The sequence below is a fragment of the Gopherus evgoodei genome, chromosome 1, assembly GCF_007399415.2.
Source record: "Gopherus evgoodei ecotype Sinaloan lineage chromosome 1, rGopEvg1_v1.p, whole genome shotgun sequence".
Taxonomy (NCBI): Eukaryota; Metazoa; Chordata; order Testudines; family Testudinidae; genus Gopherus; species Gopherus evgoodei.
This window is the reverse complement of record NC_044322.1, coordinates 219683794-219711471: the sequence shown is the minus strand read 5'-3', so window position 1 is coordinate 219711471 and position 27678 is coordinate 219683794. Positions and strand designations below refer to the sequence as shown.

The following is a 27678-nucleotide window of genomic DNA, read 5'->3' as shown; positions in this document are numbered from 1 at the left end:
AGCTGTGGGGGGCTCTCCTGGTCACCGGGAGGGCAGCAGGCACCCCAACCCCTCCCCCACTCGCCTCCCAGAGCTGGGGGAAAACCCTGGAGTCCTGGCCCCCAGCCCTGCCCTCCCCTCCCCCGTATTTCCATATGGCTCCATCCAACAGCCCCTCCCCCCCCAGTGGGGCAGTGGCCCCGGGGCGGGGAGAGACGAGGCCAGGGGAGAAACAGGCACCCGGCAGCCCCCACCACACGGGGGAGGGAGGCAGGGCCGAGACCCCGGGACACGCAAGTTCGCGTCAGGAGCCGGTGTAACGTCAGTTTGAGCAACCCTCCCATTTTGCAACTAGCTTCAGTTTCTGTCACATAAGAAAACCATTTGTGCTCCTGCTCAGGAATTGCTGCCGCCTGGTCCATGAGGTTGCAAATTGGGAGGGATGGAGTTTGTGGTCGAAAACACTCAGGATCTGCTTCCTCCACTGGTCCATGCGGTTGCAAATCGGGAGGGATGGAGTTTGTGGTCGAAAACACTCAGGATCTGCTTCCTCCACTGGTCCATGGGGTTGCAAATCGGGAGGGATGGAGTTTGTGGTCGAAAACACTCAGGATCTGCTTCCTCCTGTCTAATGTGCCAAATTGACCTATTGGGTGATGGAGGCACGCTCTTTCGCTTTTTTGTGTGTGAATACATGTAAAGGTAAGTAAGGTTTGGAGGTATAGGGCACACTCCTGACCCCAAGGTGATAACCAGAGTGGCCCCTTTCATTGTTTCCACTGGCTTCCTCCTTGTTTAGTTCCAATGACATGGCTGCTCAAGGCACGCTCTTTCGCTTTTTTGTGTGTGAATACAGATAAAGGGAAGTAAGGTTTGGGGGTACAGGGCACACCCCTGACCCCAAGGTGATAACCAGAGTGGCCCCTTTCACTGTTTCCACTGGCTTCCTCCTTGCTTAGTTCCAATGACATGGCTGCCTATGCACCTGTCACTGGTCCAGGGATGGTTGCAAATCGGGAGGGATGGAGTTTGTGGTCGAAAACACTCAGGATCTGCTTCCTTCTGTCTAATGTGGCCAATTGACCTATTGGGTGATCGAGGCACGCTCTTTTGCTTTTTTTTGTGTGAATACGTGTAAAGGGAAGTAAGTTTTGGGGGTACAGGGCACACCCCTGACCCCAGGGTGATAACCAAAGTGGCCCCTTTCATTGTTTCCACTGGCTTCCTCCTTGTTTAGTTCCAATGACATGGCTGCTCGAGGCACCTGTCACTGGTCCGGGGATGGTTGCAAATCGGGAGGGATGGAGTTTGTGGTCCAAAACACTCAGGATCTGCTTCCTCCTGGCTAATGGGCCAAATTGACCTATTGGGTGATCGAAGCACACTCTTTCGCTTTCTTGTGTATGTATACATGAAAAGGGAGGTTAGGTTTCGGGGTATGGAGCACTCCTATGATGACACCACTTTCATTTTTTAAAATTACTTTTAAAATTTTATAGTTTGCATTATATATATATGGACAGAAATACAGAGAATTATTTATTTAACATCAAGAACATTTATTATAATCTATTGTATACATAGAAATATATTTCTTTGGGTTGCATTATGTTTTGAACAAGAAGCAGTTAAACAATGGGTTTTCTTTATTGCCTTTTTTCTTTTTGTTAATGAAGTGAACTATGCACATGTCTTGCAGTTGTACTCTTTCTTCTCATATGTCAGGTTTTCTTGATTGTTTCCTTCTGTAATGCATGGTATATGTGCCCACCTCTTGCAAGAATCACACTGGACCTTTGATAAGTAAGAATTAAGAAATTAAATCACAGAAGTTACGTTATACATACTTTGCATTGACTCATCCTATTCCTTCCACATGTGAACATTACCTAATATATAACTATCGGCATGAAGAAAATGTTTAATGTTGTGTAATTTTTACAAGAATCATGATCCTTACGCAGTTTATGGCATATATTTCCCATGTAATTCTATGTTTCTTACCATCGTGCAATCCTCACTTTCTTTTTCACAATCGATAAGGTTGCAGTATATGCAGTAGTCCTCCACGCTTTCTTAAAAATAAATATAGCATTACGAAATGATGAATACGTTACGACCAACACTGAAAATGCTAAACTTGATGTATTAATTGTCAATATTGTAATCCAGTCAATGGTTTGAACACACATATCTTTTCCTTTTTTTGGAATATTTTTTTCAAATTTTAACTTTACTACACCTGTATCTAAAAATTCAAATTTCATTTAACTGGTCGATCAATAGTAATCATTCACCCCATTCAAATTTTTGTGTACTTAAAGATATTATTGATTCATAGTCACCATTTCAGAAGCAAACCTGTGAGATATCCCACTTTAGGGTTATTAAGATACTGTCTGTTATGTGACATAATTCCACTCTTCATGTTATCCTCACATGTGCCTAATGAGTCCACAATACATGGTAGAAAGTAATTACCTGACTCCTTCATTAGAAGAATTGCTATATGTCTTCTAAACGCAGTATTAGCCTTCTGTGTTGTTTCCACCGTACTGATGTCTTTGTGCTGCAAATATGTTTCTGCAAACTAACAACAGTGATATTTAGAATAAACCTCATACTTACCATAGGTGAAAGTGGGCTGGTCCAGTGTACCGGTAAGAATTGGCCACTGGTTCCAGACCATACATGGCTGACGTTACACGTCCGATGTGGCAGTGCTTTATGCTTTAACAGCACTGCCCCCTTTATCCCCTACCCCCCGCATCTGCGGCCCTGCCATACGGTATGGCAATGCTGTTAAATGCTCCTGGCAGGGCTGCCTACTGTGGAGGACCAAAAGGGGCTCTGGGTTACAGTGATTTACAAGGGCCTGGTGCTCCTGGCCACTGCAACAGCAGCTGTCAGGAAGAGCTGGATGGTAGAATCTGGTCCCCCAGCACCGCACCTGCCACTGGACAATCCATCCCTTCTTGTGGTCACAAGCCCACCACCATCCACAATGGCAAGGACACCAGTGCAGTGCCCACTGGTAATCTCTGGCATTTACTTTCACCATGGATAATTAAACATACATAACCTATAATAATGCCAATTTGGTATTCAATACCTTTAAGATGAGTGGTCCACAGTTGTGACCATCACTTTGTCTGGGATGCTCCACAATTTTACTGTTCCAATCAGATGAGGATTTACTAGTTAATCGTTTGATGAAGTTTCTGAAGTTGTTAGAGAGTACATTAGCAGACTGTATAAATGAGCTTTGCTTTCCGTTATTTCCCACTCTGGTTTCTGGACATAGATAAAAATCCATTCTCTCGCTTTTTACTTAGTCATTGAAATGACTTATTGCTCACATACAGACACACTTGTTTTCATATTATTGTCTCACACTTACACAGTGTGTCACCTGAGTTGCTGTACCCCATGTTGATAATAACACATTCTCAATCATGCAACATGCTACTGTTTCGTGTGTGTCCACATTCTGTGAAGTCAGTGCCCAGAGTCACATCACACAAGTTCTCTCAAAGTCCATTATTAAGCACATTCAGTACAAGTACATGCTGTTTCAATGTTCATTTGTAGCTAATAGGAAGACATTATTCCCATTATTGTAACATTCCCTTTAAAAAAATTTCAATGGAACAGTTAGTGTCCACTGTGAAAGTAAGTATCTAATAAATCACCTCCAATTCCTCAGGCATGTTCTTTCATATCTGATCTCATCACACAAGGGGTCAATTATTAACAATTCCTTTTTTTTCATCAAGGCTATCTGTAAGTTTAAATATATTCATAAAATGTATTAGTAATGTGATTATTTCAAAAAATTAATACTAATTCATCAACAATCAGTATGCAATTAACATATTTTCGTTTTTAATGTAACAGTAATACACAACATATAAGCATATTGTGAAATCAATCAACTATTTACAGAATGTATTCTTCCATGTTACATGAACAATGTAAATTGACAGTATAAATTTATTTTTAACAATCACATTCCACTTTCCTTTGCATACACTGAACTCCCTGAAAACCCGCAGCACGGGAAATTATATCACCACTACCATAGTTGTGTTCCAAATCTCTTATTTATTGCCACATTTATTGCCCATAATCCAGAAGCAAAATACAAACCATCTTACCGCAAGAACCCAATGACCTGGTGTGTGGTAAGGAAGCAGTAATATATCATTTTGAAGTAATTCACTCTGTTTTTATTTAAAAGAAATTAGAAATGTAAGTATAGTTTCCAGTGAGGCAAACCATGAGATATACATTATATTTTATTTCCCAAATTCATTACATGTATTACTATTAGACTATTCCCCCACATCAAACATATCATTGTATTTGCTGTCACACTGTGTTTAACTCAGTGACTGAAATTGTTTGTTAGGAAAGTGTGTTAACATTTACCTTCACTTTCATTTGTGTAGCTCTGCCTGAGAGAATGGCAGTGGAAACTACTGATGAGATGGCTTGTACCTGTTGACAGTCAACAAAGCTATTACTGCATTAATAATTGTGGCACGTCAAGAACATAATGAATTTAATATAGACAGACATGAAACGGATCCTTAGTGTTAGAAAGCAGATATGTATCTGTAAGAGAGTCCTATAGAAACAAAATGATTTGTAATCAATGTGCTCTGTCTTACTTCCTTTAAAAACTGACTAAGCTGTTCGCATACTTGTGTTCAATTAATGGATCCACTGAACTGTACAGCAGAACTAATGTGGCCCTCTATTGTATATCCGATATGCACCTCCAAATACATTTTAGTAAATGCTTGGCAGCAGTATATACACAGAAATGTTGAAAGTTCGGGTGTGTGTTGATATTTCAAGGGCATTTGGACTTAAATATGTTGTGTCACATATTCCCGTGATTGTTTATTTAGTGCATCAGTGTATTGTGTCATGTATCACAGTAACTAGTCTACCTTTCCATCTGCTTTCTCAACTACACAGCTCAAAAATGCATCAATAACCTACAACACATGATGGAAGAAAAGCACAATTACGATGGTATTTGAGTAATCAATCACATCATCAAATACATGTTTACTAGTACTTAAATGTACCTCATCACTTATCCAGCTTCTTGGTTTCAGGCAATGAAATGAAGAGCCATATAATTTTATGTTTCTCACTTTGGCCTCTAGTCTCTCTGTGTGTTTGCTGGTCATTAACAATTTTACTAGGAAAAAAATATTAACACGTATTACATGCATGGTAATACAGTTTCCTTTTTCTCTGCTTTAATACTGTCAATGCCGCCACTTTGTACATGAAAACCTTTAATATAGTTCAAGTTATAAAGTATGTTAATGTGTTTAGCAAAGGTGCGGTATCCAATTACCTTTCAGAAACCATTGCTTGTCTTCCACTTCCTCTGTAAGCATGTCATCAAAGCTGTCATCAGCATCACTTGTATCATTGTTTGACACATCTTGCCCTATATATTCCTCTTTTTCTATTGCTGTGACCTCTATGTTTTCCATTTTGCTGTCAAGAGATACAGTGCCATCCACTTCTCTAATCTCTTCCGTGGGTGTTTCTGGTTCAGTGTCACCAACTCCAATTTCAGTTCCAGTTTTTCCCTCTGATGTGCTTTCAGCAGCTAATGTTCTTGGTTCTTTTACTGGTTTTAAGTGTGCAATACTGTACATGGTTCCTAACTGTTTCCCTGAGACGGTTTGTAATTTCACTCTCTTACCTTCAACACTCATAATTTTGTATGGTCCCCGATATTTAGATTCCAATACTCCTCTTTTCTTGTTCTCTGTCTAGCATTCAGTAACAGAACAGAGTCCCCAACTTCAAATGTTATTTCCTCATATTTAGAAGTCTTTCTTTTAGCATAATGTCTTTGTTGTTTTTCTTGTGCTTTAGCAATGTTACTTAGGGCCAGCGCAATGTCAGCGTCATGTCTGGATTTCATATTCATGCTGTACTCTTTGCAGAAATCTTCCCCGAACATATCCAGATCTGGGATCTTTGTAAACAAATGGAGAAGTGGTTGTATTAGTAAAATGAAGGCACACAGAATGCCATATGTACATGAAAGGTGCTGGGAATAACATACACTTACCGTGTAATTATCTAAGAGATCTTCTGGAAACACTGCGTCATCACAAAACATTAGTCGGAAAGGTGAAAATTTTGTTGTTGCATGTATTTTAGTTCGCAAAGAAAACAAAATGGGTTCAAGTAATTTATCCCAATTACTCCCATTGTTATCAACCATCTTCCGCAGTGCTCTGTAACAAAGGCACATTGATTTGATTGTTTCAGAAAAGAAAGTCACATGTACAGTCTTGTTTGAAACTGATCAGACACAATCAAAAAGGTGTAATACGTAATGTAAAAAAAGATTTCCATGTAACACATTGCTTTTGAAGATTTTTTTGGGAGTTGCATCTTTTAGTATAGCACATTCTACTTGCCATTATTACTGTACGATTCCCACCATTCACTTACCTTTTTATGGATTTATTAGCGTTTTCAGTCAAGCCATTAGTTTGTGGGTGGTACGGACTGGTGAAGCTACATTCTATTCCCAATTTATTACAAACAGACAAGTTAAGCTGAAAGAAAAAAAGTTACACCATAAACGTACATATAGACTTGTGTAGAGGAATTTTCCTTTGGGTATGGGCCACTACTTTTACGTGTAATTAGCAACAGGCATAACTGTCGTCTCATATTTGTTTTGGAAACAAGTAGTTGTTCGTTTCTTTGTTAGATATGAAGAAAAATAATTTTATAGCAACACTGATGGTGACCAACAGCAGTTTATATATATAAAAAGAAAAGATGGTGGTTGTTTGAGATCTATGGGTGACCTGACAGTGACTTTGAGTACACAGTACAAATAACCAGAAAAAAAGAAATCATTACCTTATTATTGAATTCTGCACCACGATCTGTCAGTATCCGCTGTGGGCATCCACGTCGAAGAATCATGCTGAACATGATCTGTACCACCTCAATTGACGACTTATTTCTAAGTGGAAAGGCTTCCACCCATCTTGAAAGATAATCTATGGCTGTAAGTATATACTGGTATCCATCCTTTGTTACTGGTAACGGTCCTATTAAATCCATTTCCACCAATTCCCAGATCCGAGTGACCTACATACAAGGGTATCAATTACAGTCATACTTCACATGTTTATTACTAAATGTTCTCAATGAACCCATATGTCAGAAGCAGAGTACACAATGTAATATGGTTAAAACAGCCATAGAATCCAAATGAAAGCCCACTTTTAAATGCAGAAGAGAAAGAAAGAATAAACAAACAAAAAGAAGTACAGGAATGAGTGTTTGAAAGCAATAACAGAGTAAAGCAGAAGAACTATCCCCACCCAGTGCGAAGGCGTATTAGAGGTAATTGCTGCACTATGCTGTGCCACTTACATGCATTGAACTTGTTTCAAAATCAAAGCCTCATTGTATTGCAGAAATAACCATGGATAATGATAAATCATAACGTGTCTGATTCAAAAATTCACCTTTATGCTTTTCAAGGTGGTATCCAGATTTGATTGCTTTCCCTCTTTCTGGCAAGTCAGACACTGTGCAACCTGTTTTTGATGGAACAATATGATGACATGAACATTTCGTTATGGAAATAGTATCACAAGGGAACAGAGTTCACATTTGCACACCAAATATACTTTTATATTTCTTTCATTCATTTTGAACTTCTATTTCAATTGTAAATACCATTCATCAGCATTTTGTTTCATTAGTGTACATACCCAATTGGCAATGTCTTCTGTCATCCCTGGCCAATAGTATTTTGATGTCAGCGCATTCCTGGTTTTGAATATTCCTAGATGTCCACCCTCTGGACTGTCATGATACCTTTTAAAGAGTTGCAGGGCTTCTTTCATGGTATGCACAACGACAACCTTTCTTCCTTTTGCTGAATGGAACAATCTCCCCTCTGTTGATCATAGAAGATGGAGCACAGAGGATGATTAAAGTTTATCTGGGCCCTGGGACAGAGCAATTGTTGGGCACCTACCCACCTTGTCCACTGGCTACACCACCTATGGCCTTATCCCTTTCGTCCTCTTCCCCAGGATCGCAGCCATGTTACACCTGGGCTCCCCACCATTTTGCCGGGCCCACAACTCCTTGGCTCATTTCCCACCCATCCTGCTGTCCCACACAGCACCAGGACTGGAGAAGCTCTGTCCCTGTGTCACGGCCATACCAGGGAGTGAGAGCTCCTCCAGTCCCAGGGCCGTGGTGGAGTTTTGGATCCTGTGGTTCTTTAGAGGACTAAAAGCAGGGTGCTGTGGAGTTTCCTGCCCCACCAGGCACGTCTCCTGGAGATGGGGTCAGGCATAGGGGCTTCCCCTGCTGCCTTGTGGCTTCTGCCAGGGCTGGGGTGTGGGAAAAGTGTTTAACTTAAGCTATAAGTGGTTATTGGCAAAACCATTAATTAATTAAAAGGCATATGGCTATCAAAGACATCTATATACAGTCTGGTTCATAATGCCTTGAGTACAAGGGGGAAATTTCAGTGTATAGCAGGGCTGCCCAGAGGAGGGGGGGGCAAGTGGGGCAATTTGCCCTGGGCCCCACACGGGCCCCTAGGAGAGTTTTTCAGGGCCCCTGAAGCGGGGTCCTTCACTTGCTCCTTGTGCCCTGGAAAACTGTCAAGGGGCCCGGGCCCCCAGAGCTTCTTTCACTCTTGGTCTTCGCCAGTGGGGGGATCCTTCCTCCAGGGCAGAGGGACGCCCCACAGCTGAATTACTGCTGAAGCAGGGCACCCCTGCCACCAGAGACCACAGGCCCCAGAGTCCTCTGGGCGGCCCTGGTGCATAGTAAGACGTTTTTGCTCATTTAACATATAGTGATTGTTGGTGGTGCTTGCAGCAGACCGGATAACATAATTACGAAATGAAACAAAGTCATCATTTTTTTTTAAATAAAATTTAGACTCATTTCTCACACAACTGCACAGCACACTCCTTTTGTTGCACCACTGGCATAGACAGATTTTCTGGAAAATTTTAATAAAAATAGAGATCCAAATTCCAGTCCCATTGAAGGTAAGGTTAAGCTTGAACTCCTGAGTCTTCACTGATGATCTTAGCTCACAGTCTTGAATCTGTCAGGAATAGATGTGGTTACCTAAGGAAGTGGTGGAATCTCCTTCCTTAGAGGTTTTTAAGATCAGGCTTGACAAAGCCCTGGCTGGGATGATTTAGTTGGGGTTGGTCCTGCTTTGAGCAGGGGGTTGGACTAGAAGCCTCCTGAGGTCCCTTCCAACCCTGATAGTCTATGATTCTATTCTCTGATTCTAACTCAGGCAGAATTTGGGTGTATGCATGCATAAGAATTCTTACTTAAGAGTGAGCAAATGGTTTTGTAGAGAAAATATGCAATAGGTTGAATTGGTTGAAGGGAGAACAGTAGATTTGTTTATGGGTAAACTGATGACTGCAGGAATTTCTTTAGGCTAGATAGTAGGGGCTGATCACTTCTTACTATGGGTGATGTTCCTTCAGGGGGCTGACAATGAAATGTGTCTGCTTCAGTATTTTGGATATCAGTCAGATATCAATCAGAGTTTCAACACTAGAATTTGTCTAAATGCTAAGGTGGGTGTGAATGAGGGTAGGGGAGTTTCCTCAAGCTTGTCACCATGGTTGTAGGTATGCAGGTATGTCTCACACCTCCATTGAATGCTCCATGCAAGTTTTTTGTCTGATCACTTTTGGTTTGGGGGAACAGACAGGATACTAGTTACCAAAGAAGACAGGTATTATCTGTGACTGCTGAGTTCTTAACAGGATATTGATCATAAAATATTTAACCATATGTTGTGACTACTTACATTAAAGAAATCCATTCCATCTTAGTTTAGGAGAGAGAGCAGTGATTGACCAATAATAATCTGGTGTTGCAGATCCCCGTAGTACAGTTGTTTTTTCTTCTCCACTGTCAGTGCAGCTTTTATTTTGGTGAGTTTTGCACAAAGATGCAGAAATGTGGACCATCCAAAAGTTCTGCAGCCACTGGTCATCAGCCCAAGCCTTCATTGTTGCAGAAGATTTTTGCACTTGGGAAGGTTCTAAGATGACACCATATAATAAACTTACTGAATATTTGTGAATCAGTTTCTATACACAAGCAATGACGTGTGAAAATAGGACTGTAAGAGCTGAGTTCACAGGCAAGATAAATGCAGCAAAAGGCAATTCTAAAATTTGTGAACTGTTGTGAGACTTCACATAGACAAATAAATATGAGAGAGTCTTTTAAATACTGAAAATGTGTGATGCAGAGGTTGATGGAATGTAGGGAAATTATTTCACTGTATCATGTCTCCTGTAGAAAGAAAGTAGCACTGGGGCAGCAGATTTTAATATTTTTTGGTGGGATCCAGAAAAGGTCCAAGAGCGTTTTGCTATGGGTGGGGGCTTGAGGTCAGTACTGAGTTTACAATGGTGCCAATGGTGCCATGGCAACAGGCCCATCCTGCATCACAGTGCTCAGAATTAAGCGATGTTCTCAGGACTATTGTACTCTATACTAGTTTTCAATTGCCTGATAAATGTTTCAGCCATGCCACCTTTTCACTCAGCTATATCCTGATTCGTGGTGACTGGGAATGGGGGGACAGGGGCAGGGAGTGTAGTAGATGCCAATTTGAGGTGAATATTCTCTTGTCCAGACTATACTGCGTTTATGGTGCTTTGTGCCGTGGACAGGAGCAAAGTGGCTGGTGAATAACCAAGAATCTGGTTAATAATTGTTCTCTAAATTCAGCTTTCTTCTTTCTCTCTCTGTGAAGTATCACTAATTCAAAATACTACTGTTCAAATAGACTGGATAATGGTAATAGCATAATCTCTTCTTATAACATTGTAAACCCTACTACCAAATTTTTATATTCAATACTTACTATTCATAATACAATAAATCCAACATAAACAAAACATAAGAAAAGCTTTTTTTCTGCATCCTCTTTAAACTTTACCAGTTATCTCTTGCTTCAGAATGCCTCATGCGTCGCCCATATTGTTTACAATAGGATTCAACATGTGGCTTGGAAGCTGACTCTTTACTGATTCCTGAAGAGCTGGGAGCTCAATGTTCATCCCAGATAGATACTATATGCAGAAGCACAGCTCTGTATATATCGGGGGGAGGGGAATTATTTATCTTTGTGCACATGTAATGGTGTTTGGTGTTTGTAAGACAAGGTATAATAATGAACTGTGTAAAAGAGAGGTTGGGAGGCTCCAGGAAGCTGTGTAAAGTGCTGGGATGTCAGGATCCCGGAGGCGCTCTCACCCCCACACTAGGGCGGTGTTCAGGGCTGGCTTTAGGAAGTGCAGGGCCCAATTTGAAAATTTTTGGTGGGGCTCCGGCAGGGATGACTAAAAAAAAAAAAGTAAAATAAAGCCATTCATTTCTTAGCAACCGGTTCCCTATAACAAGTTCTGATTGAAGAGATGTGCCACAGTATGTATTTTTTGTACCAATAAGGTTACCATACGTCCGTATTTTCCTGGATGGCGATTTAAGACCCAAAAAGCCTGACATATCTGGGAAAATAGAGATTTATGTTAACCCTACCTAAAGTTCTTTTTTAAACAGATGGGTCTGAACTAGAAATGAGCTCTGTTTCACATGTGTGGGTCCCCGCCACTCCCTGGGGGTGTACTAGGGTGACCAGATGTCCTGATTTTATAGGGACAGTCCCAATTTTCCGATCTATTTCTTATATAGGATCCTATTACCCTCCACCCCATCCCGATTTCTCATACTTGCTGTCTGGTTACCCTAGGGTGTACACAGGTGTGGGTCCCAGCTGCTCCTTGCCCCCCTCATTGAAGCAGGTGTGCAGGGTTACTACCCTGGGAACTGCAGGGCAGCAGTTGACATGGGGCTGGCTGGAGGCAGGGCAGGGTCTGACTGGAGGAAGGGTCTGGCTGCAGGCAGGGCAAGGGGTGTGGGGATGGCTGGAGATAGGTATGTGTGGGGTGGGGTGGGCTGGCTGGCTTCAGGCAGGGCCACAGGAGGCTGAGGCATGGGTTGGCAGGGCTGGAGACAGAGGAGTGCAGGATTGGCTGGCTTCAGGCAAGGGTGTGTGGCAGGGGTTGCCTGGAGACAGGGCAGGGGATGGTTGGCTGGAGACAGGGCAGGGGATGCAGGGCTCGCTCCAGCCCCTGCTGGGAGCCCCAAGCCCTTTAAATTGCCCCCTGGGGAAGCCGGACCACCCCAGTACAGCGCACTCGCTCTTGCCGGTACACCGAACCGGGGCAGGGCCTGATTCAGTGGAATTGGTTGAATTGGCCTAAAGCCAGCCATGCCAGTATATCCAGGACATTACTCGCACACTTTTCTCCCATTGATACCTAGTAGTTGCACTGCCATCTCCCATAGCTACTTATGTTGCAGCATTTTTGTTAAAACTAAATTGGGAAGAAAGATGACTGATTCAGAACCTGTTTAATGGTTACGTTATTGCTAAAGGGTGTGGTGGGGTGTAAACTTGGAGAGAGGAAGGTTTCTGTGATATCGCAAACTGTACTACAGTCATACAGTATCTCAAATGCCAAGCTGCATTTCAGTGATCTGAGGTATGAAGAACAGTGTGGAACTAGCTATTTTATGGGATGTCTACATTTCATCCTGTAGTAACATAACTGGTGATAGGAAAGCAGGGAGAGAGAAGTGTGTGCGTGTGTGCGCGTGTGCACGCGCGTGCGCACTCGAGCGCTTGGCAAGGCTGGTGGCCACAGGGCCAATGGGTGCGGGTGGGCTGGGTGGGATCTCGGGAGTCATGTCTCAGGGATCTGCCCTGCTCCCCAGCAATGCTCCAGCTCTGAGCTGTCTCCACTGCCTGGAACCTGTGGGGCCCCACCTGCCTCCCCGGGGGAAGAGCCACCTGGGACTGATGCAGAGGCTGTGCCAGTCTCGGCCAGTCACAGAGGACAGTAGGGGGTTGGGAGAGGCTGAACTGGGTCCTGAGGGAGCTTGGCCTGGGTAGGCTGTGCTCCAGCCCGGCTGATTGCACCACTCCCAAGGGGCCGGAGTTTTCCTACCCCAGTACCAGCTCTGGCTGCGCTGCCAGCTCAGCCTGGCAGACACAGTCACCTCCCATCAGGGCTGGCTATTGTGGCTGGGGGTTAGGGTGTGGCCAGTGATGAGCTGCCAAAATCTTAACAACCAGTTCACTATAAAAAGTTCTGATTTAAGGGTGGGGAGCTGGGGCTGGGGGAGACATACTGGTGGGGCTGGGGGCCTCTCCAGGGCCCGGGCCAGTTGCCCCGCTTGCCCCCTCCCCTCTCCTCTGGCCAGCCCTGGAGCTTGCAGCAGGACACACACACTCCCGCCACCTTGCCAGGCCTCTCAAAAAGCGGCAGCAGGAAAACACTCTCAAGCTCAGCTGAGCTGCCAAGCTGATGTCGGTGGCTGAACACGCTGCAGTGGGGGGAAACGGGGCAAGGGCCAGGGGAGCCTCAGCCTCCCCAGCTGGGAATCCTGGGAGAAACAGGATGGTCCAGCCAGGGCCAGCGCTTCCATTTAGGTGGCCTAGGCAATCGTCTAGGGCGCCAGGATTATTGGGGGGCAGCATTTTGCCGGGGGTGGGGTGGCAGGCGGCTCCGGTGGACCTGCAGCAGACATTCCTGCGGACAGTCCGCTGCTCCCGAGGCTCCAATGGACCTCTTGCAGGCATGCCTGCGGCAGCTCCAGTGGAGCCGCGGATCAGCGCGCGGGATGGCAAAATGGCCGTGCGCCTAGGGCACTAAAAACACTAGTGCCGGTCCTGGGTCCAGCCTGCGGACTGGAGTTCTTTGCCCACCTCCTGGCCCTTTAACAACCGGATCTCCACGGAGGTCTGATTTTAGCAACCGGTTCTTGGAGCTGTGGGAACTGGCTTCAGCTCACCACTGCATGTGGGAGGGTAGGTCTCTAGTGGGTCTGGGGGGATGCTGGGCACTGGGGGCGTGGGGAGATCTGTGTGTGTTGGGGCACTGGGAAGTGTGGGGTGTCTGTGCGGGGCACTGTGCAGTTGTGGTGGTGGGGCAGTGAGGGGATCTGTGGGGGGGCTCAGTTGTGGAAGGGCTGTGGGGGGTCTTCAGCTAGGGGGTGATTGGGCAGTAAGAGGATCTGTTGGGGGGTTCTGAGTAGGTGGGGAAGTGGTCTGGGAGGGCACTGGGCACGGGGTTAATGGGGGTCTTTGGGTGCTGTGGCACTGGGCGTAGGTAGTCAGAGGGGTGCTGGGCAGGGGTGTGTGTGTGGGGGGGTCTCTGGGTGGTCTGGCACTGGGCGTAGGGAGCCAGAAGGGTGCTGGGCAGGTGTGTGTGGAGGGGTCTCTGGGTGGTGCGGCACTAGGCGTAGGGAGCCAGAGAGGTGCTGGGCAGGGGTGTGTGTGGGGGGTCTCTGGGTGGTGTGGCACTGGGCGTAGGGAGCCAGAAGGGTGCTGGGCAGGAGTGTGTGGAGGGGTCTCTGGGTAGTGTGGCACTGGGCGTAGGGAGCCAGAGGGGTGCTGGGCAGGGATGTGTGTGGGGGGGTCTCTGGGTGGTGTAGCACTGGGCGTAGGGAGTCAGAGGGGTACTGGGCAGGAGTGTGTGGAGGTGTCTCTGGGTGTTTTGACACTGGGCATAGGTAGTCAGAGGGGTGCGTGGGGGGGCCTCTGGGTGGTGTGGCACTGGGCGTAGGGAGCCAGAGGGGTGCTGGGCAGGGGTGTGTGTGGAGGGGTCTCTGGGTGGTGTGGCACTAGGCGTAGGGAGCCAGAAGGGTGCTGGGCAGGAGTGTGTGGAGGGGTCTCTGGGTAGTGTGGCACTGGGCATAGGGAGCCAGAGGGGTGCTGGGCAGGGGTGTGTGTGTGGGGTCTCTGGGTGGTGTGGCACTGGGTGTAGGGAACCAGAGGGGTGCTGGGCAGGGGTGTGTGTGTGGGGGTCTCTGGATGGTGTGGCACTGGGCGTAGGGAGTCAGAGGGGTGCTGGGCAGGGGTGTGTGTGGGGGGGTCTCTGGGTGGTGTGGCACTGGGTGTAGGGAGCCAGAGGGGTGCTGGGGGATGCTGGGCAGGGGGGTAGCATGGTGCAGCATGGGCCCACACCGAAGGGGAAGAAGCAGGATGGCAGCACAGGGCTGGGCTGGACAGTGCCCGTCTGGCAGCTCCCGGGTTGTAAACAGTGCCCTTGTACTGGGCTGGGTGTTTGAGTGAGGGGTGCAGGCTCTGACCTGGGGTATAGCAGGGGGTGCAGACACGTGGGCTCTGGGAGGGAGTTAGCAACTCAGCATGTTGTGTAAGAGAAAGAAGCTGCAGTGATTTCATACAGACATAGAAACTGACAGAAGACACTTTTACAAAGTCAAAACGTGACAGGCAGAGTTTGAGGGAGGGGGCGTCTGTTCAATATTTCACCGCATTCAGCCTCCTGGCTGGAGCAATAACAGCCCTGCAACACTTGTGTGAGACAGAGAGGAGCTGCGGTGTCTGAGCTTTGACAATGTAGGAATTGGGAGGTCTGTGCATTTAAGACCCAGCGCCAGGAACCCGCCCCCTGCTCCGGGGCCGACATGCAGCGTCCTGGGAGCAGAAAGAAAACAGCCTCTGCCCCCCCACAGCCCCCGACACCCCCAGATTTGCGAGCACAGCGGATGGCTCATCCCCAGGGGTCGCTGTTCCACCCCCCACCTAAACGGGGGGTTTGTCCCCGCACAGGGTCTGGCAGCGTCTCCCCCCCCCCCCCGGGCTTAACCCCGGCTACCACCCCCCACCCCCGATTTTCCCCCTTCAGCCCCTCTCCCGCCGCTACCTACAGCAGTTTGATCCCCCCTGGCCAGTAAATTTTTGCCCCCTGCTCAGATCCTGGCAGCCCCCCCGCTGCGATTTGCCCCCCCTTGGTGCTTTTAACCCCCCCCAAAGAGGAGGCAGCAAATCGTACGCAGAAGTGAGGGCAAAGAGAGGGCAGCGGCGACAGCAAAGGTTACTGCGCGTGCTCTGTTCATCTGCGCATGCTCGGTGCAGCCAAAGTCGCGAATCTGGAGCGGTCACTGTTTCCGTTGTTACACCGGAAGAGGCCGGGGCCTGGGCTCTCCGGAGGGCGGGGCGGGGATGAGGCATTGTGGGGGCGGGGAGGTGTCAGGTTGACCCAGGGACCCGCCCTTACCTGGGCTCGAGAAGACGGAGGCGCCCCATGGCAGGCTGGGAGTTGTAGTTCCTGGCTCCTCAGAGCAGAAGCAAGGAGCCGGTTGCTCAGGCAACAGGCGCTCCCATACAGAGGAAAGCGGAAGTGGCCATATCACTACGCGCCCCCTCCCGGTGCACATTGGGAAGCGTAGTTCTCTCTCACACACGCTGCCTTCTGTGGGAGGAAGGGCCGTTTCTCGTCACTTCGCCGCGCCCCTCCCCGCTCCCTGATTGGCGGAGAGAGCGCAGGACAGAGACTCGGCGCGTGGGATGAGGCCCCGGTCCCCTCGCCTGAGGCTTCGCTGCCCCCGCGTTCCCCGGGCGCGCGCTGCGGCCGCTGGGATTCGAATCCCGCTCGCGGCCAGGGGGCGGCCCCAGCCCCGGGGAGGCGGGTGGGCTGCGCTGCACTGCTCAGTCCCCGCGGGCTGCACCAGCGGGACCCGCCCCGGTGCTGCTGGGGGGCCCGGAGCGGGGGGGGACGCGGGTTCGGGGGCAGCCGGCGGGGCCGGTCCGAGGGGAGCTGAGGCGGGACAGTGGGTGGCGGCTCCGCACGAGGGAGCCGGGGGCTCAGACACCCAGTTCTAGGCGCCAGGATCAGTCCCTGCTGCGCCCCTGCGCCGAGAGCAGCCCCGGCCCGTGGGAGTTGGGCGGGAGGGGGGCACAGGGCACAGGCAGCGCGGAGTGAAAGGGCTTCACCCACCCACCCGCCCTTGGGCCTGGGGGGCGGGGGGGCTGAGCTGCCTGGCAGCCGCCCTACAAGCGGCAGCCTGGGGCCGGGACCGGGCGATGTCCCATCCCGTGTGCGCCAGGGGCAGAATCAATCTGTCAGTTGTCGGCAGTTCAGGGGCCGCAGCTTCTTCCCGCGCACGGTCACTTTCTGACCTTCCGAGCAGCCCGGATCCACTTCCGCCTTCCCCGCGGCCCCGCCCTGTCACGCCATCCCCTCCCTCCCTCGCTCCCTCCCAACCTTCACTCGCTTTCCCCAGGCTGGGGCAGGCTCTGGGCTGGATAAACATGGGAGCGAATGAAATCAGGACATGTCCCTGTGGGGAGGGGGTTTCACTTGTTGCTAAAGGGCAGGGGGAGCCCTCAGTCTCTGTCTGATTGTGTCTTCCTCCTCAGGTTAGTGGGGTTGAGTTTCCTGGGTGAGATGCTGCTGATTCAGAAAAGGATTAGCCATTTATATGGCCAATATCATCCAAACATCTGGTATACAAAATGTAGAAGGGATATAAATCCTCATGCTTCAGGATATAAGCCTGCCACTAACTGATGGGGGTCAGGAAGAAACTTATCTGATGGGCAGGTTAATCCATAATTGTTTGGTATGGGTTTCTCAGACTTAACTCTGATGCAGCTGGGCCTGTGACTTGCCCTGAAAAATAGATCATTGGTGGGCCTTTATATTATCAGGCTGATCATTTTTTGTTTTGCAGTAGTGTTTAGATGTCCCAACCAAAATTCAGGATCCCATTCAAAAATATAGTAAGAGATTGTCTCGTGCCTCAAATACAATCTAAACAAATAGACAAGATAGGCAAACAGTAGAATAAAGTATTATTAACCTCCATTTATAGATGGGGAACTGAGGCAGAGATGAAGGACCAGATTTTTAAAGGTATTTAGTTGCTTAAGATGCAAGCAGATGCTTAAAGGTGCTTTTGAAAATTGCACCAGCAGGTTAGGTGCATAACATCCACTGATTTCAATAGGAGTTAGGTGCCAAACCTAACTTAAGCACTACTGGTCTATTTCCCGTTTGAATTTTCACCAAAACCAATATGGTTCTGTTCACTGATGCCTAGAATATTCCTGGAATTTTGGAATTGCTTAGATGTGATGTTCACAAGTTCATGTTACAAATAGAGAAATGCCATCAAGTAGAGTGAAGAACTCACATTACTCAGTAAACAAGTTTTCAGATGTGATCTGTGTGAGGAAAACTTCTTCATATAAAGAATATTTCTCCCAACCCGCCGTGTCTCACACCTACACTACCCTGCAGCAACAGGAGAGCTCAGTGACATGAAAAGGTAGTTTTACGACAGGATTAAGGGCATGGGTGCAAACAAAGTGGTTTAAAAGTGATGGGTGCAGTCAGTTGTTACATGATGATGTACACAGTCTATGACATTGCCATTGCCAAGGAAACAATTGTGACATCTCATGCAGAGGAGTGTAAACAAGAAGCAGGCAGCATTATCTTCTGCAAATATAAACAACTTGTTTGTCTGAGTGATTGGTTGAATAAGATATTATATTACACCCATAACATCACAGGCCAAAACACCTGGCTTTCTTGTCACCGCTGTGGTGATGGCACTTTCACATCACTGGTATCTGATGGCCATAGATGGTCAAACCTTGTGGGATTTTTCCTTATATGGACACTCAGAGCCACAAGTAACAAGATGACCCATCTCAGGTGAGTAATAAAGAGATTGTGTGACACACCAGCCAGCCTTTGCCTATAAAGGGTGGAGCTGCCAGCAGGACCGGCTTTAGGCCAATTCAACCAATTCCCCTGAATCGTGCCCTGCCCCTAAGAGGGCCCTGTGCCCGTGCCCCAGTACAGTGTACTGGCAAGAGCCGGTGCGCTGTACTGGAGTGGTCTGGCTTCCCCAGAGGTGGTATTTAAAGGTCCTGGGACTCCCCTGTTTCTACCGCCCCAGCCCTTTAAATAGCCGAGGGAGCCCTGGAGAAGCGGTGCAGCTTTGAGGGCTATTTAAAGGGCTGGGGCAGTAGAAGCAGGGGAGCCCTGGGCCCTTTAAATAGCCCCTGAGCCTCGGCTGCTGCTGCTACCCTGGTGTGGGAGGGAGGAGGAGGGGGCACCCACTGTACAGAGTGGGCTGCACCCCTTGTTTGCAGCCAGTCCCTGCTGCACCCCCTGCCCTGCCTGACCAGCCCGTCACCAGCCAGCCCTGCACTCCCTGCCCTGCCCCCAGCCTCACACCAGCCCATCTCCAGCCAGCCCATCTCCTGCCCACCTCTGCCACACCCCCTGTCCTTCCCACACCAGCCCCGCACCGTTGCCCTGCCTGCAGCCAGACCCTACCTCCAGTCAGCCCCATGTCCACTGGTGCCCTGCAGTTCCCAGGGAAGTAACCCTGCACACCTGCTTCAATGAGGGGGGCAGGGAGCAACTGGGACTCACATGTGCACACCCTAGGGTGACCAGACAGGAAGTGTGAAAAATCAGGACAGGAGGTGGGGGGTAATAGGATCCTATATAAGAAAAAGACCCCAAAATCAGGACTGTCCCTATAAAATTGGGACCTCTGGTCACCCTAGTACATCCTCAGGGAGTGGCAGGGACCCACACATGTAAAACGGAGCTCATTTCTAGTTCAGACCCATCTTTTTTTAACAAAAAATTAGGTAGGGTTAACATACATTTGTATTTTTCTGGACATGTCAGGCTTTTTGGTTCTTAAATCGCCATCCAGGAGGAAAATACAGATGTAAGGTAACTCTATTGGTATAAAAAATACATGCTGTGGCACATCCCTTAAATCAGAACTTTTTAGAGGGAACCAGTTGCTAAGAAATGAAAGGCTCTTTTTTTATATTTTTTTACTTTTTTAGTTATCCCTTCCGGGGTCCCACCAAAAATGTTCAAATTGGGCCCCGCACTTCCTAAGCTGCCCCTGCCAGTTCAGCTCACAAGCTCCAGAAATCCCAACAAGAACAGGCTGGCTGCCTCCTGTAGGCAAGACTTGAAAGCCAGATGCTTAGCATGATGGAAACAAATAGAAGGCGCAGAAGCTGTGACAGGTTAGATCACAGGGACCTCTGAAAGGGAGGGATAGAACTAGGGTGACCAGATAACAACTGTGAAAAATCGGGACAGTGGTGGGGGGTAATAGGAGCCTATATAAGAAAAAGCCCCAAATATCGGGACTGTCCCTATAAAATGTGGACATCTGGTCACCCTAGATGGAACATTTTTACAGTTCTTGGTAATAGCAACACATTAGTTACAAAAATTACCATCAGCAATAACAACAAATTCATTGCAAGTGTCCACCTACAATCATTTTATCATCATGCCACACCTTCAGCTCAATACCACTGGGGTTTGGGCCTTTTAGGGTTAACCTGTCGCTTCCCTTTGTAAAATTAAGTTCTTTCTTTCCTCCTTGTTCTGAAGGATGAAACCTTGATTTTTCTTGCATAACAGAATTCACTGGCTGATGGGGTGAGCTCTCTTTGCTAACAGCTATTAGCAAGTCTTTCCTCTCCCTGCCAGCCAAGTAATTTGCATCAATACAGAAGCACAGACTGCTCACTCCTGTTCCAACACCATTGTCTTCCCAACCAGCTGACCAAACACAGCCACTTGGTTATAGAGCTGCTCAACTTTCTTAACAGCTCTTACTCCATCTGAGACCTTTTCAAAGCTATCCACACGGGCTCTTTCAAAAGGAAAGTCAGTGGATTTTTACATATCTTCCTAACCAATCTTTAAAGGATTAAGTCAGTGAGTAATTAATTCTTTCTGGCCTATCGCCTTCCAATGAGATATTATATTATACCCATAATGTCACAGGCCATATATGGTCAAAACAGCCGTGGCCTGGCTGGGACCGAGCTGGGCCTGGAACACTCAGCTGGGGCCAGGCCAGGCCGGTGAAGCCAGGCTGGAGGGAGCCGCTCAGCTGGGGCTGGGCTGGAAGGAGCTGCTTGGCTGGGCTGGGCTGGGCTGAGCTGGGCCTTGCCATGCCTCCCTGGAGCCCTCCTCACGCTCCTTTCTCCTGGTACAGCCTTTGTTCCAGCTCAGGTGATAGCTAGTGGATTTCTCATGATGGCTGCTCCATTTGTTCTCTTCCACCCAGATACAGATACAAAAGTGATATTTTTATACAAATAGGATGACCACACTCAGTAGATTATAAGCTTTGTAATGATACAAGAGACCTTTTGCATGAAGTATATTGCAGTTACATTATATTCACACTCATTAGCATATTTTTATAAAATCATATAGAGTGGAACATGACAACAGCGAAGACAACGACAGCAGAGACACCTCCGAAGAAATGCCCTAGAGCCCTTGGGTTGTCACACTTCAGGAATGTGCGTGAGGTACTAGGAGACTTGGAGATGGGAGGTGTCCTGCTGGCCGTAGGTCAGTGTTGTGAATCCCCAGTTGCTAGGCTGAGTTTATCCATCCCCTGGCAATAAAACATTGTCTTGTTTTCACAGCCACTTTCGATCTCCTGGCTTCTATCCCCTGCCCTGCTGGCAGGGCATTGTGCAGCACCCTTTCCAGCCCACCTGGGTGCAGGAGATCGAGGAAGAGAGCATCTGCCATCCAGCTCCAGCCCATCTAGAGCAAGTGAGTGGAGGTCTCCAGAGCCATCGCCAGTGTGGTGGGAATGGCCCAGCAATAGGGCGTCCAGCCCTTCCCTTGCAGGAGATTGTTCCCAATGTCAAGAGTCTTTCGGGAGGGCAGAACCTGCCAGGTGCTGAACACCCACAACCGCAATCAGTGGGAACTGAGGACGACTCCTCCCTTCTAGGATTGGCATCTCGTGAACGAACTTTCATTGAGGTCTATCCGGGTTCTGCTCTTTCTCTGGCCTGAGAGGGAGTGGGGCCTACTGGGGTGAAGGGAGCTGCTTGTCCAAAGTAACGGAGAGCCCCATTGCTCTGAAAGGACGAGACTCTCCTAGTTTCACAGGGCCCTATTGGTGAGGGGGAACATTGGGAGCAGCCTGTGCTGTGAGCTGCTGCCAGTGTTTGTGGACGGCAGCCCCCCTTCCCTGGGGTTGGGTGTGTGGTGAGGAGGAATTGCCTCAGCAGAGGGGACGTGGGCAGGGGAGCAGGCAGGCCCGTTAATGAGAGGCTGCCTTGAGCCCAGACTCATGGCTGCTCCCCACTCAGTTCCAGGATGGAGCGGCTGAAGTGGATGCTGAGGAGGAAGGCTGGGCAGGTGGCTCTGGAGCCAGTAGGGAGCAGCGTCCATCTTGCCAAGGAGGAGAGTGGCCCCTCTGTCCCCGCAGGCGGGGAAGAGGCCAGTGGGCAGGCAAAGTGGAGGAGCTCCCTGACCTTCTGGAGGAAGATAAAAACACCAGATCCCTTAGTATCAGAGGAGTAGCCGTGTTAGTCTGGATCTGTAAAAGCAGCAAAGAATCCTGTGGCACCTTATAGGCTAACAGATGTTTTGGAGCATGAGCTTTCGTGGGTGAATACCCACTTCATCAGATGCATCTTCACCCACAAAAGCTCATGCTCCAAAACATCTTTTAGTCTATAAGGTGCCACAGGATTCTTTGCTGCTTTTACAGCTCCCTTAGCAGGCCCTGAGGCACCTTCTGGTCCCACATGGAGGTGGCCCCAGGTGATGCTATGGAGGAGAGACCCAGGACAGGGTGTGAGACGGGCAAGGTGGCTCTGCAGCTTCCTTTCCAGGGAGCACAGGAGCCAAGAGCCCAGCCCCAGGGCCCAGCAGAAGCCATCCACCAGCCTGGCCACTGAGGAGCCCCCAGCCAGAGCAGGAGCTGGGCAGCTCTGGCACAGGGACCAGCAGCTCCGCCTACTCCCGAGGGACCAGCAGCTCCTCTGGGGGGTCTGACAGCCCTGAGGCTGAAGGCTCCCTCTTTGCAGGTGAGGGGAGACCCAGGGGACAGGGGGAAGAACGGGGGTGGTGGGGGACTAGGAACACCCTGTGCCCGTTGGCTCACCAAGGTGCCAGAACTGAGCCACGGGAGCCCCACTAACACCAGTGGGAGTGGTACAGCCACACCCTGTGGCAGGGGATGCTGGGCAGAGTCGGGGGAGCTCCAGCCTTCCCTGATGAGGAGCGGGGGCTGATGGCCACGGGGCCCTGAGGCTGATGGGCCTGAGGGTGTCTCTGGGAGGGGCAGGATGCGGCCCTCTATGCCATGAGGTTTCTTGTTGAGAATGGGGGACATTGATCCATTTCTCTACACTGCATCCCCCCAGTGGCAGCAGGGATTATCCTTTCTCCTTCTCTCCCTTGTGCAGAGACCCCCAGTGCCTAGCAGGAGTGGGCTGAGGAGGAGGAAGAGGGGGTTAAGGCGGAGGAGGAGGAAGAGAAGGAGGAGGAGGATGTGTCCCCTGAACAAGACACCATCAGAGTCATCCAGGAGCACCTCTAGGGCAGAGCTGAGGTACAAAAATCTTCCAGCTGCGCTGCCCCCGAGTCTGTTCTTCCCCTTGTTCCATCCCCACCCACGCAAAGGGGTCTTGTCCCAGAGAATCCATCACCCGCAATGGGGGGAACTTCTCCCTTGTTACCTGGCACCCCAAAGTGGGGACATTTGTCTTACGCAGTCCAAGGTGTCCGCTCCCTGCAGACACTGTCCCAGTTACAACCCCAGTCTGTGCAAGACGACACTGGTTTTGGGAAGCAGGGCAGCTTTTCCTGTCCAACTCCATGGGGTTCCTGAGCCGTGGAGCTGGTATAGGTGCATTGGGGAGGTCCCTACTTAACCCTCTCTCTCACTCTCCCCCCACCCCACTCCTAGTTGGTGGAGGACAGGGCCCAACAGCTCCGCTTCCTCCATGCTGTCCCATGTCTGTGCTTCTTGGCACAGCAGCAGGAGCTGGACACTCTGGAGCCCCACTTCTCCAAAGTGGCCCTTGTGGAGAGCATTGCAGTGAGTGGGACCCCGTGTCTGGCCCCTGGGGCGAGGGACCCAGAAATGGGAGGAAGAGTTGGTGGGGCCAGAGGGGGAAGCAGAGGACAGTGGTTCCTGGGGCTGAGGGCTGGAGAGCAGGGAAGGGAGAGCTTCTGACATTGATCGGGAGCTGGCAGTGGGGGAATTGTAAGGCTGAAGGGGAGGGGATGTGAGGAATGAGAGGCCCAGCTGGTTGCAGGTGGGGGTGACACTGGCTGTTTCTGCAGAGCACTTTGGCCTCCTCCCTGGGAAGTGCCTGTGGGACTGCAGGGCCTGAGTCTCACGTGCAATTTTATCTTCTTGGGGTCTCTCAGGAGCTGATTGAAAATCTGTCCATGGTGCCAGAGCCAACCTCCATCATCTCCAGCTCCATGGCGGCAGTTTGGAGCCTCAGGTACCAGGAGCGTCCCATCCAGCTGCCCTAACCCTGGTGCTGATCGGATCTGGAGCTGGGAGTCCCAGATCTTCTCTGGCCTACAATACCCCCAGCCGTGGCTGTTCGCATCCCCCAGCAGAGGTGGCGGGAACGTCCCCTCTTTCCTAGCTGGGGGGTGATTTCACTCCAGTAATGTTCGAGTGGCCATAGGGAGGGGATCACTGCGGGGGAGGCGGTCATGTCCGTGGCAGTGCCAGCGCCACTCCGGTGCTGCCAATGACAACATTGGCTCCTCTCTCCTTCCAGAAAACTGAAGCCGCCACTTGCCCTGAAGCTGGAATCATGCCTCCTGCGGGCTCTTCTTTACACCCCCTTCACCATGGGCACTGGGCAGGATACCACCCACTTCCAGGTAGGTCACGATCCTACTTCTCTGTCCCAGGAGCAGGAGCCGCCTCTGGTTCCTGCTCCCTCGGTTTGCTGGAGCTGCTGAGAATAGGGGAGGGGACGGGTGAGCAGAGCTGGGAACAGGCCTGGGACAAACTGGCAGGGAGGACCCCTTCCCTCCAAGGGGGATTGTGTGTTACCTGCCTGTGGCTGATCCCAGCCTTCTCTCTCCTCATTCTGTGCTCTGCTGCCTGGACTCTCCTGGGGATCCTACCTCCCATCCATTGCAGTTTGGCTGTTTCCTAGTCTGCTGGGTACCAGACCCTGCACAGAGAACTGCTAAGGGCAAGGCTTGAAGAGCCAGCAGGCATCCGGCCATGATCTCTTGCTAAGTGTCCTTGGAGTGATGGGAATGGCAGAGGCCAGGATGCGCCCTTGGGGTCTGGCCAGGGCTCCCAGAGAACCCCCCTGGTCCCGTGACTGGTGTAGCCCCAGGTCCCATGACTGACGGGTGTTCCCTCTTCTTGCAGGCTCTGCACAACACCTCTTTACAGAGCCAGGACGCCATGCTCGGGTGCCTGCTCACCAAGACACCCACCCCAGACAAGCTGCAGCACCTCCTGGAGATGAGTAGAATGGGCCGGTCTGGGGCAGAATTTCCCCTGAACCCTGTCGGAGGGCTGCAAAGGAGAGACTAGACAAGTCCCATTTCCATTGTGTCCTTCCAGCTTGGACCGAAGCGGCCCCACGTTCCCAGAGCTGTCAGTGCAGTGCAATGTTGGGACCTTTACGCCTTCCGGGGCGGGGGCGCGGGGGAGCAGAGGGAAGGAGTTGGGACTGTCAGCCAGAGCTCCGCATGGTGGCATTAAGCACTAACAGTGAAAACTAGGCCTGGCTGGGGACTGAGAGACTGAAACCCACCCCTGTGGGATGCTGGACATAGACCTCTGAGAATAGTCACTGGCTCCTTTCTAGGGAGACCCGGAGATACAGGAGGAGCCTCGGGGAATCAGCTCTTCTGTCCTAGGGACACTGCAGTTCCTGGAGAGATTGTCCTCATAGCCATGCCATCCATCCTACCAAGGCTTTTGCAGCTGGGGTCTGGGGTCCAGGGCATGTGCCTTGATCCTGACGTGCTGTTCATGGATCAGGGGTTCAAAGCAAATAGACCAGCCCCAAGACCGACCATTGCCCCAGCCTGGCGAGACAATGAGCTTGTGCCCAGCAAGATGTGGGCAGTGTCATGAATCCCCAAATGAGGAGTCAGCTATTCCCCCCCTGAGCACAAGGTCTCAGCCTCATGGGGAGGGGGAGAGGCTCGTCTGTAGAGCATGTACACCTGCCTGCTGACCCTCCCCTGCCTCCTTCTCCCGCTGCATGACCAGTTCTGGCTCCACTCCAAAAACACCCAGGAGAGAGCTAGAGCCATATGGAGCAGCGCTGTCCTGCTCCAATTCGCCACCTCCCTCCCCGGATTTGACGTAAGTGACCTTTGACCGCAGCATCCTGCAGAGTCAGGGCTTGAGTCAAGTTCCTCATCCCCTGGCTAATTGGTCCCCCCTGGGTCCGTAAGGGACTGCCTCCCATAAGCCACTGGCTGGCAGGGTCATGCCTGGCCTCAGGGCCCTTGTTATTCTGGAGCAGCCCGGCAGCGAGTGCTCATAGAGGACCCATGCCCTGGTCCCTTTGCTCCAAGCTCCTTTGGGGGCAGAAAGAGGGCTCTAGTTCCTCTCCCTCAGCACCTCCTACAGATGGATGGGAGCAGAGCTGTGGCCCAGGGGAGCTGGAGAGCTGAAGGGAGAATGTTGATGGATTCCCCTCTTCTCTTCCTCCCACCAGACCTCCTCCGATTTCCCCAAGGCGGGCAACTCTGTGCTGCAGTCGGATCTGTGCATCTCTGACTCAGCCAACGACATTAGTCGTCAAGCCAGGAGCGGGATCTATTGGATGCAGAGGCGGGGTAAGAAACCCAGTTGGGCAATGGAACCCAATAGAAGCGAGTCCCTTGGCGACTAGCTCCAGCTGGCCATTGGGACACCAATGGAACTAAGGCCTCTTCTGTTAGACCAACCGCAGCAGGGCAGAGGGACCCCAATGGAAACAAGGTCCCTGTTTTGGGCACCCCACTTGCAGGCCAAGGGACCCTACAGAAAGAAGCCCCTTCCTCTGAGACCGATCCCAGCTTAGATGATGACTCACATTCATCTCCCTAATTTTTTTTTCTCTTGCTGATGATACCTCATCTCAATTGGCCTCTTACAGTTGGTATGGCTACTTCCACCTTTTCATGGTCTCTGTATGTATAAATATCTTCTTTCTGTGTGTTCCATTCTATGCATCCAATAAAGTGAGCTGTTAGTGAGTGGCCCATCAAAAGGACACTTAACTCACAATGGACCATGGGAGACGCCCATCTACACTGAACGGACTTTTCTGGGAACGTTCCATCGAAATATCCAGCAAAGTATCCATCCTGCAATGGCTGAGCAAAATTGGGCATGGACGGAGACTTGCCCATGTGACTCCAAGCTCCCACCTTTCACCTGTGATTTTCCACAAGCTGTGCTGAGGACTTTGAAACAATGGGTTTCCCTCCACATGGCAGAAGTTAAAGAGGCCCTGGAAACATCTCCACTATGCCTCTCTCCTGCTCCAGCCTCTTTCCTGCTCAACCCTCTGGACTATGGACTTATACCAATGGGAGCCTCTAACCAAGGGATTGAGAATCTTCCAGTGATTTGGAAGCACCCAGACTTATCAAGCCAGCAGTTTATTCCATCACTGCTATAAGCTTGAACCAAGAACTTTACAATTATTGTATTTGATTCCTTTAACCAATTTTAATTCTCACCTTTTCTTTCTTTCTTTCAATAAACCCTTAGAATTTAGATACTAAAGGATTGGCATCAACGTGATTTTGGGGAAATATCTAAGTTATATATTGACCTGGGTGGGTGGCTGGTCCTCTGGGATCAGAAGAACCTCTTATTTGAAGAGGTTGGTTTTAAAGAACCACTCATTTCTCGGCCTAGTGTTTTCAGCGATAATACAAGGACTGGAATGCCCAAGGAAACTGCTTTTATGATGTCTTGTTA

The 27678-nt window shown here is 49.7% G+C and overlaps 3 protein-coding genes and 1 pseudogene across 11 annotated transcripts in view; 2 read left to right on the top strand and 2 right to left on the bottom strand.

Annotated features, from left to right (window-relative positions):
* LOC115636587 (zinc finger protein 154-like) overlaps positions 1 to 27678 on the bottom strand; it is a 658270-nt gene that overhangs the window by 338127 nt on the left and 292465 nt on the right. The gene's annotated exons all lie outside the window — the stretch shown is intronic.
* The window catches only part of LOC115636545, a 1011845-nt pseudogene that overhangs the window by 951428 nt on the left and 32739 nt on the right, over positions 1 to 27678 (top strand).
* Positions 1591 to 16253, bottom strand: LOC115636636 (sentrin-specific protease 1-like). Its single transcript, XM_030536994.1, has 17 exons — positions 16155 to 16253; positions 9857 to 10093; positions 7764 to 7951; positions 7515 to 7586; positions 6898 to 7131; positions 6478 to 6584; positions 6089 to 6257; positions 5357 to 5992; positions 5079 to 5194; positions 4938 to 4985; positions 4411 to 4479; positions 4137 to 4202; positions 3672 to 3760; positions 3092 to 3200; positions 2461 to 2569; positions 1984 to 2054; positions 1591 to 1773 (listed from the first exon to the last, which is right to left on the bottom strand). The coding sequence occupies exons 8-17, from the start codon at positions 5724 to 5726 to the stop codon at positions 1660 to 1662; spliced, it is 1161 nt and encodes a 386-aa protein (XP_030392854.1). The 5' UTR covers positions 5727 to 5992; positions 6089 to 6257; positions 6478 to 6584; positions 6898 to 7131; positions 7515 to 7586; positions 7764 to 7951; positions 9857 to 10093; positions 16155 to 16253; the 3' UTR covers positions 1591 to 1659.
* LOC115636759 (maestro heat-like repeat-containing protein family member 7) lies at positions 16845 to 27387 on the top strand. Of its 7 annotated transcripts, XM_030537268.1 has the most exons (11): positions 16845 to 18207; positions 20424 to 20607; positions 21164 to 21302; positions 21380 to 21512; positions 23165 to 23310; positions 24135 to 24214; positions 24503 to 24608; positions 25114 to 25208; positions 25959 to 26064; positions 26423 to 26543; positions 26932 to 27387. In XM_030537268.1, the coding sequence occupies exons 6-11, from the start codon at positions 24156 to 24158 to the stop codon at positions 26940 to 26942; spliced, it is 498 nt and encodes a 165-aa protein (XP_030393128.1). In that variant the 5' UTR covers positions 16845 to 18207; positions 20424 to 20607; positions 21164 to 21302; positions 21380 to 21512; positions 23165 to 23310; positions 24135 to 24155; the 3' UTR covers positions 26943 to 27387. The 7 variants fall into 7 exon arrangements, with proteins under 7 accessions (XP_030393128.1, XP_030393136.1, XP_030393120.1 ...); XM_030537276.1 differs by lacking the exon at positions 20424 to 20607 and having other exon boundaries at positions 16845 to 17383; positions 21162 to 21302; XM_030537260.1 differs by lacking the exon at positions 20424 to 20607 and having other exon boundaries at positions 21162 to 21302.

Bases quoted from the DNA above. Each gene is read 5' to 3' on its own strand.
- LOC115636636 (XM_030536994.1), bottom strand. From the start codon at position 5,726: ATGAGTGTTGAAGGTAAGAGAGTGAAATTACAAACCGTCTCAGGGAAA. The intron at 2,570-3,091 runs GTATTGAATACC...CACTGTTGTTAG, and splicing joins GTGGACCACTCATCTTAAAG to TTTGCAGAAACATATTTGCA. The intron at 2,055-2,460 runs GTAATTACTTTC...TTTATTTTTAAG, and splicing joins TCTTCTAATGAAGGAGTCAG to AAAGCGTGGAGGACTACTGC.
- LOC115636759 (XM_030537276.1), top strand. From the start codon at position 24,156: ATGGTGCCAGAGCCAACCTCCATCATCTCCAGCTCCATGGCGGCAGTT. The intron at 24,609-25,113 runs GTAGGTCACGAT...CTCTTCTTGCAG, and splicing joins AGGATACCACCCACTTCCAG to GCTCTGCACAACACCTCTTT. The intron at 25,209-25,958 runs GATGAGTAGAAT...CCTTCTCCCGCT, and splicing joins AAGCTGCAGCACCTCCTGGA to GCATGACCAGTTCTGGCTCC.